The 11,739-nt window shown below is 36.7% G+C and overlaps 1 protein-coding gene across 1 annotated transcript; it reads left to right on the top strand.

Moving 5' to 3' along the window:
- Positions 1,220–2,246, top strand: LOC100154563 (olfactory receptor 11H12-like). The gene is given in 3 exon segments (XM_001927208.3): positions 1,220–1,349; positions 1,352–1,552; positions 1,555–2,246. Coding segments are annotated over 3 exon segments (942 nt in total). The 3' UTR covers positions 2,166–2,246.

Raw genomic sequence — 11,739 nt, 5'->3', positions numbered from 1 at the left:
GTAAAATGAAGGACGTTTACTTATGGCAAAGAAAGCATTTGACTTTTCTCAGCTTTGAAATTTTTTTCTTTAAAATAGCATATAAAGAAAATCAATACCAAAATTTTGTGGGAAAAAAATACTTCAAAAAATAAATCCCATACCTAGGTTTTTTTTTTTTTTGTTTTTTTTTTTTTTTTTTTTTTTTTTTTTTTCGCAAACTTCTGTTTAAATAAAAGATTTAGTGAAAACATAAAGCTATTCTTTTCTACAAGAAATACTACAACATTACAGTATTAAAAGTCAATGTTGGTAAGTAAAATTATGGTATTACAGTTTTATAATGCTTAATCTAACAGCAACAAGAAATGCAGAAATTGGCCTTGAAATGATTAGTACCAACTTACTATGAAATATGTCCATTTTTTTCATATTTGAATGATAAGTAATATATTTAACTGAGATGTAAGTCATAAAACTCTCTACCAAGTCTATTTTACCATAGAATGGGATTAGGATTAGAAAATAGTATACTTATTAAGTGTTAACTCTGTGTTATATGCTACTCAGAGACTATCACAGATCATCTCAGTCCCCCCAAAATAACAAGCTTACAAAATGTAGGACAGACTTGTGTTTGCCAGTGGGGAGGGGGAGGTAGTGGGTTGCATTGGGAGTCTAGCATTTGTAAATGAAAACTGCTGCATTTGGAGTGGATGGGCAATGAGATCCTGCTGTATAGAAACATGATGGAGGATAGAGAAAAAGAATATATATATATAGAGAATATATATATATTCAGAATATATATATATTTCTACAAGAAACACTACAAATATATATATATTCTATATATATATATTTCTACAAAAAACATGATGGAGGATAGACAAAAAGAATATGAATATATATATATATATAGAATAACTGGGTCACTGTGCTACATAGCAGAAATTGATAGAACATTGTAAATCCATCATAATAAAAAATTTCAAAAAATTAAACTGCCAAAAAAGGAAATAAAATAAATTTCTCTAGTTGTGTCATTGTAAGGGAGAGATACAGAAGCAGGCAAAAGTTTCTTTCTGTGCAGCCAGCTGCCTACTATGCCCAGAACACAGAGTATATAGCCAAGAGCAAGTAGACTACATTCTCTTCCTAAATGAGGACGCTCTTGAAAAATGAGCCTTCTCGTCATTCTTAACAGCAACACATTTGAAACTAGTCCTAACTGATAAATATGTGTCTCTTGACCTTGCAGGTGATCGACCCCATGAACGTCTCTGAGCCAGATTCCAGCTTTGCTTTTGTAAGAGAATTTATACTCCTAGGTTTTTCTTGTGAGTGGAAGATTCAGATCCTCCTCTTCTCACTTTCCTTACAACATATGCTCTGACCATAACAGGCAATGGGGCCATTGTTTGTGCGTTATGCTGTGACCGGCGACTCCACATCCCCATGTATATGTTCCTGGGGAATTTCTCCTTTCTAGAAATCTGGTATGTCTCGTCTACAACACCCAAGATGTTAATCAACTTCCTCTCAGACAAAAAGACCATCTCCTTTGTTGGATGTTCCTCCAATTTTATTTCTTTTTTTCTTTGGGAACAAGTGAATGCTTACTTTTGGCTGTCATGGCCTTTGATCGGTACCTCGCTATCTGCCGTCCCTTGCACTACCCTAATCTCATGACTGGGCATCTCTGTACCAAACTGGTCATGACCTGCTGGGCTTGTGGGTTTCTGTGGTTCCTGATCCCCATTGTTCTCATCTCTCAGATGTCCTTCTGTGGATCAAACATTATTGACCATGTTGTGTGTGACCCAGGACCACTATTTGCACTGGCGTGTGTCTCTGCCCCAGCAACTCAACTGCTTTGTTACACTCTAAGCTCTTTAGTTATCATTGGTAACTTTCTCTTCATCCTTGGGTCCTATACCCTTGTCCTAACAGCTGTGTTACGGATGCCTTCAGCCACTGGGAGACATAAGGCCTTCTCCACTTGCGGGTCTCATTTGGCTGTGGTATCACTGTTCTATGGATCTCTGATGGTCATATATGTGAGCCCAGGACTCGGACATTCTGCTGCAATGCAGAAAGTTGCAACTTTGTTCTATGCTATGGTGACCCCACTCTTCAATCCCTTCATCTATAGTTTCCGGAATAAGGAGATAAAGGCGCCCTGAGGAAAGTTCTGGGGAGCTTCAGTATATTCTAAGACATATTAGATGACCCCTCTATGATCAGGTCAGTAGAGTCTGATGAAAACCAACCTGAATTGTATCATTATCCAAATCTTCAAATATGGGTCTAGTGATATTAATTTATATCAGCCTATGAAATTAAGAATCTATGGTGTCACTTATAAAGTGCTGAAATTATATAGATAAATGGAAGTGTGGGGTTCCTCTTTGCACTTACACTGCATATTAAATAAGAAATGTACCCATTTGGATGTTGTTCAAATAGTTCATTTATCAGTGATTAAAAACTATCTTGGTGTTCCCACTGTGGCTCAGTGGGTTATGAACTTGACTAGTACCTAAGAGTATACAGGTTCAATCCCTGCCTTTGCTCAGTCAGTTAAGAATATGGTGTGGCCATGAGCTGTGGTGTAGGTTGCAGACACAGCTTGGATCCTACATTGCTGTGGCTGTGGTGCAGGCTGCCAGGTGCAGCTCCAATTTGACCCCTAGCCCCAGAACTTCCATATGCAACAGGTGCAGCCTTAAAAAGCAAAAATTAATTTAAAAATAAAGGATAAAAAAAAACATTTAATTTAAAAAATTCCTTTTACATGATAATTTACATTAATAGTTCTGTCATCCATCAATAAAATTATAATTTTGTCATTTTGGTTGTTTGCTTAGCAAGTTATAAATAAAGGAAGGAAATATATTCTTTTCTGATTGTGGTTACTGTATATGACTTTATTATTTTTGTGACATGATCATTACTAGTAATTAAACTCTAAAAACGATCATTGATTGGAGTTCCCACTGTGGCGTAGTGGGAATGATCAGACTCATATCCATGAAGATGGGGGTTCGATCCCTGGCATCACTCAGTGGGGTAAGGATTTGGCTTTGGCATGAGCTGTGATGTACGTCACAGAAGGGGCTTAGATCCTGTGTTGCCCTGGCTGTCATGCTTGATGCTTTTCTTTTTTTTTTTTTTTTTTTTGCTATTTCTTGGGCTGCTCCCGCAGCACATGGAGATTCCCAGGCTAGGGGTCGAATCGGAGCTGTAGCCATTAGCCTACACCAGAGCCACAGCAACGCGGGATCCGAGCCGCGTCTGCAACCTACACCACAGCTCACGGCAATGCCGATCGTTAACCCACTGAGCAAGGGCAGGGACCGAACCACAACCTCATGGTTCCTAGTCAGATTTGTTAACCACTGCACCACGATGGGAACTCCATTGATGTTTTCCTTTCACTGTCTGACTAACTTCACTTAGTATGATAATCTCTAGATCCATCCATGTTGCTGCAAATCACTTCATTCTTTTTATGGCTGAGTAATATTCCCTTGTATGTATGTACCACATCTTATCTACTCTTCTCACGGTGGACATTTTGGTTGCTTCCATGTCTTGGCTATTGTAAATAGTGCTGCAGTGAACATGGGGATGCATGTATCTTTTCAAAATATGTTTTTTTTTTTCCAGTTAGATTTCCAGAAGTGAGACTGCTGGATCATAAGGTAGTTCTATTTTTAGTTTTTTGAGGAACCTCCATACTGTTTTCCATAGTGGTTGGACCAGTTTACATTCCTACCAACTGTGTAAGATGGTTAGCCTTACCCTGATTTTTCACCTGGAGTTAAACTCCTTTAGCATTAAGTGAGATAAGACATAGGTAGGATTAGGCAAGAAGCTTCCTTCTGTCTTCATTTTCTTCCCTTCTCTCTTTCTTAGGATTCTTTGCAGTTTCCTTCTCATCTGCCTGTCTCTTAAATACTATTAAAATGAAATTTTAATATTTTAAATTATAAAAACAATAAATCAGCATGTCCCACATTTTAGAAAAATGTATACACAGTAACATGTACACACACACCTATTTGGTCTTCCCCTTGACCCCACCCCATGGGCTCTTACTGTATATACTATTTTGCAGCTTAATTTTTTCATTTTATATTTTTTACTTTTATTAAAGTACAGTTGATTTACAATGCTGTGCCAATTTCTGCTTTATAGCATAGTGACACATTCATACATATATACACATTCTTCTTTTTCATTAGATATGAAAGAGATTGAATATAGTTCCCTGTACTGTATACTAAGATCTCATTGCTTAACCATTCTAAACATAAAGAAAACTATTTCTTTTCATGTGAGTTCTAAAGCTCCTTATCAATCTTACTTATCAGTACTCTGCCATAAAATTTCTCACTTCTCTAGTCCATTGAGGATGTTTTCTAACCCTATACCCTTATCCAGATTACATGACTTTGAATTTTCCTGAGATCAAATAGGGAAAGGGCTCAAAAAGAATAGGTCATCAAGGCAAGAAATATTTCCACCATAGTGTCAGACTCACTACCTTGTGTTCATAAGTTACTATGTTCATGTCGCCACTGGTTTTTATGATCTCATCTTATAACCCCAATCACAATGACTGCTTCACAACACTTTCATAGTATAACATTACAACCTGTATATGACATTTTTTCAAAGCCAAACTGTATTCCAGATAGAGAGAGAGAGTTTAGTAGCAGTAAAAAGATAGAGTTCTTTTTGTTTGTTTGTTTCTTTTTTTTTTTTTTGTAATCATGTAGATTTTCAAAAGAACACAGCAAGGTGATGTTTAAAAGTAATTGTGTTGAGTGAGGTATGCTCTCACACCAGTCAGAATGGCCATCATTAATAAGTCTACAAATAACAATGCTGGAGAAGGTATGTAGAAAGGAAAACTCTCCTACACTGTTGGTGGGCATGTAAATTGGTATTACCACTATGGAAAACAGTATTGAGATTCCTCATAAAATTAAAATGAGAATTACTAGCAATCCACTCCTGGGTATACATTCAGAAAAAAATATAATTCAAAAAGATACATGTACTCTTATGTTATAGAAGCGCTATTCACAATAGCCAGGACTGGGTGACAACCTAAATGTCCATCAACAGAGGAATGGATTAAGAAGATGTGTTACATATATACAATGGAATACTACTCAGCATGAACAAGGACAAAATAATGCCATTTGCAGCAACATGGATGCAATTAGAGATTCTCATACTAAGTGAAGTAAGTCAGAAAGAGAAAGACAAATACCGTATGTCAGGGTTTTTTTTTGGGGGGGGGGCTTTTTTTTAGGGCCACACCTGCGGCATTTAGAGGTTCCCAGGTTAGGGGTTGAATTGGAGCTATAGCTGCCAGTCTAGGACACAGCCACAGCAATGCCAGATCCAAGCCACATCTGTGACCTAAATCACACAGCTCATGGAAATGCCAGATCCTTAACCCACTGAGAGAGGCCAGAGATCAAACCTGCAACCTCATGGTTCCTAGTCAGATTCCTTTCTGCTGGGCCACGATGGGAAATCCCTATTTGTCATTTATATGTGGAGTCTAAAATATGGCACAAATGAACCTATCTACAAAAAGAGAAACACACTTACAGACATGGAGAACAGACTTGTGTTTGCCAAGGGGGAAGGGGGAGGGAGTTGGATGGACTGGGAGTTTGGAGTTAGTAGATGCAAACTATAATATTTAAAATGGATAAACTATATAGCACAGGGAATTATATCTAATCTCTAGGGATAAACCATGATGGAAAATAATATGAAAAAAGATGTGTGTGTGTATGAGTATATATATATATATATAGCTGAGTGACTCTGTTATATAGCAGAAAATGACACAAAATTGTAAATCAACTATATTTTAAATAAAAATTTTAAAAAATTGTGATATCCTCTGAGAAAATGAAAAAAGAAAGTCCATATTTTTTACCTTGAGGTATGAGTTATGGTATTTGCTAGCTGCCTTTAAACCCTTGTTAAGTGACCAAACACTGAATCTCTCTCAATTGCTACTTACTCCCTCACAAAATAAAATTTATTTCTAAAACCAAACATTACGTATGTTCAAGATTCTGTGAAAAGTAAGAGCATGAGCACATGGGAAAACAATACTACAAGAAAAGATAAAGTGAATGTATTCATTTCCCAAATTTGTCTTTTTTTTTGGGGGGGGGGACCCTCAGCATATGGAGTTGCCCAGGCTAGGGGTTGAATCGGAGCTACAGCTGCTGGCCTATGCCACAGCAACATCAGATCCAAGCCATGTCTGTGACCTACACCATAGCTCACAGCAACACTGGAGCCTTAACCCACTGAGAGAGGCCAGGGATCGAACATGCAATCTCATGGTTCTGAGTCAGATTTGTTCCCGCTGCGCCATGATGGGAACTCCTAGTTTCCCAAGTTTAGATGTGTAAATTTTCCATGACTGGGTTTGTTCTTATGGACAACACTGAAAGGAATAATAATTAATATTTTGAGCCACTTGTTTTGTGCTAGGCACTATCCTAGGTCCTTTTATATAAATGACTTTATTTAACAACTCATGACAACCCAAAGAGTCAATTCAGTATTACTGCATCTCCAATTTACTAAGGATGAAGCAGGCATAAAGGGTAACTTAGATGGAGATGGTATTTGATGACATTCAGGCTAACTGCAGGACCCATACTTTTCTACTACTGTAAAGGAGAAGGGCCAACACTCTGGAATCAGATGGATTGATTTCAAATCTAAGTACCATCACTAACTATATGAGCTTATGCAAATTATTTCATCTTTCTTTTTTTACTTTTTGTAATTTAAAAATTGAGCTAAGGATAATACTTTCATTACAAAGTGGCTGTGATGAATAAATGAGACTAATCAGAAAAGCATCTTTGCACACAGTAGAATATAATTGATGTCAGTTAATATTATTGATATCTTCCATTAGTAAAGCTCTTCATCTTTTACAAAACACTTTGATATACTCTATCAGTTCATCCTCACAAATTCTGTGACATAATTCGAGTCGATATTCTCATGCTCATTTCATAGATGAAACCCAAAAAACCAACTGTGTTGTCCAAGATCCCACAAGTAGAGAAAGGAAGCAGTTTGGCTGACATCAGTACCAGGAGGAACTTTGCTGTGCCACACTTTCCCTCCTGGAAACTACAGCTACATCTTACATAGCTACCTTTAGATCTGCATGGCAATGCAGTCAAAAAGCAGCATTTATCTCAGAAGTGAATCCTGTAGAGAAAATATGCATGTAGGAGAAACACTTAGAGTGGATTTATTTTCAATTGTTTTAAGACAGAAACTAGATAAATTACATGAGGTTTTAAATAAAAACTATACAATAGGTAAAATATGTTCCTGAGTAAAGAACACAGATCACAAAACACTATTATTATATAAGCTTACTTAATACAGAGTGATGGTATTCTGGGTGATTTAGATTCTTTTTACATCTTTTGTGTTAATATCTGTTTATATCCTAATTTTTCCACAATGAACATGTGCATTTCATCTAATTTACAAAGGATGAGAGCTTAATAATTAATGTTTAGAATAGAACATGTAATTCATTATATGTATTTATTTTTTATTAAAATATAGTTGCTATACTATTTCTGCTATATAGCATTGTGATGCAATCATATATATTACATGTGTATGTGTGTAAATATATATATATATAATGTATATATATATATGTATACAGTCCATTTCTTATATTGTATGTCATCATGGTCTATCTCTAGAGATTAGATATAATTCCCTGTGCTATACAGTAGATCCCTATTGTTTATCTATTCTAAGTGTAATAGTTTGCATCTACTAACCCAAAACTCCCTCTCCCTCGCACTTCCTCCCCCTCTCCCCTGAAAACCATAAGTCTGTTCTCTATGAGTCTATTTCTTTTTGTAGATCAGTTCATTTGTGCTATATTTTAGATTCCACATATAAGTGTCATATGGTATATGTCTTTCTCTTTCTTACTTCACTTAGTATGAGAATCTCTAGTTGCATCAATGTTGCCACAAATGGCATTATTTTGTCCTTGTTTATGCCTGAGTAGTATTCCATGGTATATATGTACTCTGTCGATGGACATTTAGGTTGTTTCCCTGTCTTGGCTATTGTGAATAGCACTGCAATGAATGTGGGGGTGCACGTATCTTTTTAAAAGGTACTAAAACATTTAATTTAGAACAATGCTTTTAGACATATTGCATACCTAAGCTTTCTCTCTGTTTTAAGCATTAAGAAATGACTCTGCTCCTGTCTTTGGTAGGCTTTATAGAACATGCCTTTCAAGAACTTCTCAAAGACTTTTCCATGCGAGGTCATTTGGGGAGAGAAGGAAACTTGGCCCCCAAGTTCTTCTATTTCTCTCAGAATCAGCTCTATCTCTAAAGTAAAGAGGCATTCCTAGCAGAAACTCTGGTTTTTATAGTTTTTGGTCTCCATGCTTAGAACAGAAAGAAAAGAGGAAATAGACATAATAAAATCAAATGAACCACCAATGAATGTACCCAAACAACAACATTTTCACCAGGGCACTACACGTTTCCATCTCTCACCTAAACTCCTGGTTACCACTAGTACAAGAGCCAGTTTTTCATTAAAAGAGAGTTTTAATTATTCTTTAACACCCACCCTTTATTACTTCCATTTTTTTCTTTTTTTTTATAATTTTTTTTATTTTCCCACTGTACAGTAAGGGGGTCAGGCTATCCTTACATGTATACATTATAATTACATTTTTCCCCCACCCTTTCTTCTCTTGCAACATGAGTATCTAGACAAAGTTCTCAATGCTATTCAGCAGGATCTCCTTGTAAATCTATTCTAAGTTGTGTCTGATAAGCCCAAGCTCCCGATCCCTCCCACTCCCTCCCCCTCCCATCAGGCAGCCACAAGTCTCTTCTCCAAGTCCATGATTTTCTTTTCTGAGGAGATGTTCATTTGTACTGGATATTAGATTCCAGTTATAAGTGATATCATATGGTATTTGTCTTTGTCTTTCTGGCTCATTTCACTCAGGATGAGATTCTCTAGTTCCATCCATGTTGCTGCAAATGGCATTATGTCATTCTTGTTTATGGGTGAGTAGTATTCCATTGTGTATATATACCACCTCTTCCGAATCCAATCATCTGTCGATGGACATTTGGGTTGTGTCCATGTCCTGGCTATTGTGAATAGTGCTTCATGAACATGCGGGTGCACGTGTCTCTTTTAAGTAGAGTTTTGTCCGGATAGATGCCCAAGAGTGGGATTGCAGGGTCATATGGAAGTTCTATGTATAGTTTCTAAGGTTCTCCAAACTTTCTCCATAGTGGCTGTACCAGTTTCCATTCCCACCAGCAGTGCAGGAGGGTTCCCTTTTCTCCACAGCCCCTCCAGCACTTGTTATTTGTGGATTTATTAATGATGGCCATTCTGACTGGTGTGAGGTGGTATCTCATGGTAGTTTTGATTTGCATTTCTCTTATAATCAGTGATGTTGAGCATTTTTTCATGTGTTTGTTGGCCATCTGTATATCTTCTTTGGAGAAATGTCTATTTAGGTCTTTTGCCCATTTTTCCATTAATTGGTTTTTTGCTGTTGGGTTGTATAAGTTGTTTATATATTCTAGAGATTAAGCCCTTGTCAGTTGCATCATTTGAAACTGTTTCCTCCCATTCTGTAAGTTGTCTTTTTGTTGTCTTTTTGGTTTCCTTTGCTGTGCAAAAGCTTTTCAGTTTGATGAGGTCCCATGGGTTTATTTTTGCTCTAATTTCTATTGCTTTGGGAGACTGACCTGAGAAAATATTCATGATGTTGATGTCAGAGAGTGTTTTGTCTATGTTCTCTTCTAGGAGTTTGATGGTGTCCTGTCGTATATTTAAGTCTTTCAGCCATTGGGAGTTTATTTTTGTGCATGGTGTGAGGGTATGTTCTAGTTTCATTGCTTTGCATGCAGCTGTCCAGGTTTCCCAGCAATGCTTGCTGAATAGACTTTCTTTTTCCCATTTGATGTTCTTGCCTCCCTTGTCAAAGATTAATTGACCATAGGTGTCAGGGTTTATTTCCGGATTCTCTATTCTGTTCCATTGGTCTGTCTGTCTGTTTTGATACCAGTACCACCTGTTTTGATGACTGTGGCTTTGTAGTACTTTCATTTTTTTTAAGAAACTTTTTCAAATGTCTTTCCTTTTAAAGAATATAAGCCATTTATCTATCAAAATATATACTTCGAATCATCTTAAAAACAGAGCTGTTTTTCCAAATGATCATTTGACTGTCTCAAAAGCAGCTTAGAATCCAGAATTTAAATAACCAAAGGAAATAATTATGTTTATTGAATAATTCAATAACTCCATATTTGACCCACTTGGAGATGGAAACAAAGAGGAAACTCAGGAATATCCAGGGACTCAGAATTGCTATAAGTATTTAGACTTAGATTCAGCTGCATGTAATAGAAACCCAAGTATCAACTTCTATAGGTAGATAGTTCATGGAAGTCCATAGGTAGACAGTTCCAACATATCCTCAGGGACTCATGGTCTCCGGGATTTTGATAAATCCTTCCTTAGTGAGTGTGTGGTGTGTGTGTGCACGCGTGTGTAAAATAAGTATATATAATATATCCTCATTATATATATATTCATTCATTATATATATAGTATAAATACCGTGTATATATATATTCACTAAATAGATTCATCTTCAAAGTCACCTCATTATTTGAAAATGGCAGCTGAAGCTTCAGACAGCAAGCAAGAAGGCAAACTATATTCCACTTATATTTTTGATGGACCAGACTGTGCCACATGATAACCCCTATATACAAGGGAGGCTGTGACATTTGACTCTCCACACTGGGCACATGGTCATTGGAAGAGAAATGAGATTTATTAGGCAGGGATCTAAGAAAAATGGATAGTAAATACGCAGCTAACACACTTTACCACACATGTATTGAACATAAAGTAAGATAATGAATAAAGTAGGAGAAGGTTAAAAATAGCTTCTTTTCTCAGCCACTACCACTTCAGGAGGTTGATATTCAAGCAAATATTTATATATACAGAAAAACAACAAGAAACACAGATTTAGTGGCTAGAAAAGCTTTGAAAGACAAAAAAAAATGTTAACAAAACCCCAAAATGAGGGACTACAGAGCTTAGGATTTCAGTTAAAACCCAAGAGTAAGTTTGGAAAAAAATAAACATAAATTTGTTTTTCAGGGCCTCAACAAACAAAAGCACCTCATGCGGCACCTGAAAAAAAGTGAATGCTTACAATAAGAAATAATGAAATATTTTAATGTCACCATAATCAAATTGATGAAATTATTCCCCCAAGAACAGAACCCCTCCCCCAAAAAAAAGCAGTTTCTCTCAAGTCTAACATGAGAGGAATCAGAATTGGGGGCAGGGTAGGGGGTAGGGTTTTCTTTTTGGGATACTAAGTTACTAAAACTCAAAACTCAGTCCTGGCTTTGATTTCATGGCTTCCTCCCCAGAATATCTCATAACCCATATCCTCTGGAAAAGGAGATAATATCATTCAGATAGAAATCTACAATTCCTTGTCTTCTTCCTGCGCCTCTCCATTCCCAGCCTCAGTTTAAATTAGGTGAAGTTCTCTCCAGGAAAATTACGGATTCCTCTTCAATCTTCCTGCTACAAGGGGCTTAATATTGAGACCACAGGGTAACATCATCTCCAACATAT

Source organism: Sus scrofa, chromosome 7 (genome assembly GCF_000003025.6).
Source record: "Sus scrofa isolate TJ Tabasco breed Duroc chromosome 7, Sscrofa11.1, whole genome shotgun sequence".
In the NCBI taxonomy this organism is placed as follows: domain Eukaryota; kingdom Metazoa; phylum Chordata; class Mammalia; order Artiodactyla; family Suidae; genus Sus; species Sus scrofa.
The sequence above is the reverse complement of the archived record's forward strand: the minus strand, read 5'-3'. Positions and strand labels throughout refer to the sequence as shown.